This window comes from Microtus oregoni, unplaced genomic scaffold (genome assembly GCF_018167655.1).
Source record: "Microtus oregoni isolate MIOR12 unplaced genomic scaffold, Mior012 000005F_ref0000423, whole genome shotgun sequence".
NCBI classification, from domain to species: domain Eukaryota; kingdom Metazoa; phylum Chordata; class Mammalia; order Rodentia; family Cricetidae; genus Microtus; species Microtus oregoni.
The window spans coordinates 58,616,235-58,617,160 of NW_024543064.1; the positions used below are offsets into that span (position 1 = coordinate 58,616,235).

General features: G+C 46.2%; 1 protein-coding gene across 1 annotated transcript; it reads right to left on the reverse strand.

Moving 5' to 3' along the window:
• Positions 1–353: 353 nt before the first annotated feature.
• LOC121448524 (interferon alpha-12-like) lies at positions 354–926 on the reverse strand. The gene has a single exon (XM_041652607.1). The coding sequence runs from the start codon at positions 924–926 to the stop codon at positions 354–356; it is 573 nt and encodes a 190-aa protein (XP_041508541.1).

A 926-nucleotide genomic window follows, 5' to 3' on the forward strand; every position in this document is an offset into this window, starting at 1 on the left:
AGTTATAAAGAATGGAAAGACACAAAATTAATTTAATATTTAATACCATAGAAAAATAATTTTATCACATATAAGAAAAATGTTATATTAAAGAATGTATAAAATTCCACATGATATTATAACTGAACTTACAAGGTAAATAAATAAATATGTATACACAAAAATAGAAATAACTGGGTGAATCTAGAAGCTAATGTCTCTACAATATGCATAGTCTTGCTCATAACTGATGAAACATCCAGGAAGGTTGATTGATGAATGTCAAAATGAGTGATATCTCTGACAGAGCAGAATTGGTGAGGTGAGGTACAGGAACCTAGTCCAGGAGAGTCCTCTCCTCTTTGGCTCAGGACTTACTCCTTCTCCTCACTCAATCTTGCCAGCAACTTGGCTGAGGAAGACAGGGCTCTCCAGACTTCTGCTCTGACCACCTCCCAGGCACAGGGGCTGTGTTTCTTCTCTCTCAGGTAGACAGTGATCCTGTGGAAGTATTTCCTCACAGCCACCAGGGAGTCTTCCTGGCTCACGGGAGGTTCCTGTACCCCCACCTGCTGCATCAGACAGGCCTGCAGGTTCTTGAGCTGTTGGTGGAGGCCAGTGCAGAATGTGTCTAGGAGGGTTGTCTCCCAAGCAGCAGATGAGTCCTTTGAGCTGAAGAGGATCAGGACCTGCTGGGTCAGCTCCTGCAGGACAGGGATGGCTTGAGCCTTCTGGATCTGCTGGGCATTCACCTTCTCCAGAGGGAATGCAAAGTCCTTTCTGTCCTTGAGGCAGGAGAGAGGGGAGAGTCTCCTCATTTGTGCCAGGAGTGTCAAGGCTCCCTTGTTCCTGAGGTGATGAGTCTGAGGCAGGTCACATCCCAGAGAGCAGGTTGACCAGCAGCTCATCACTACTAGAGCCAACAGGACAGCATAGGGCCTGGCCAT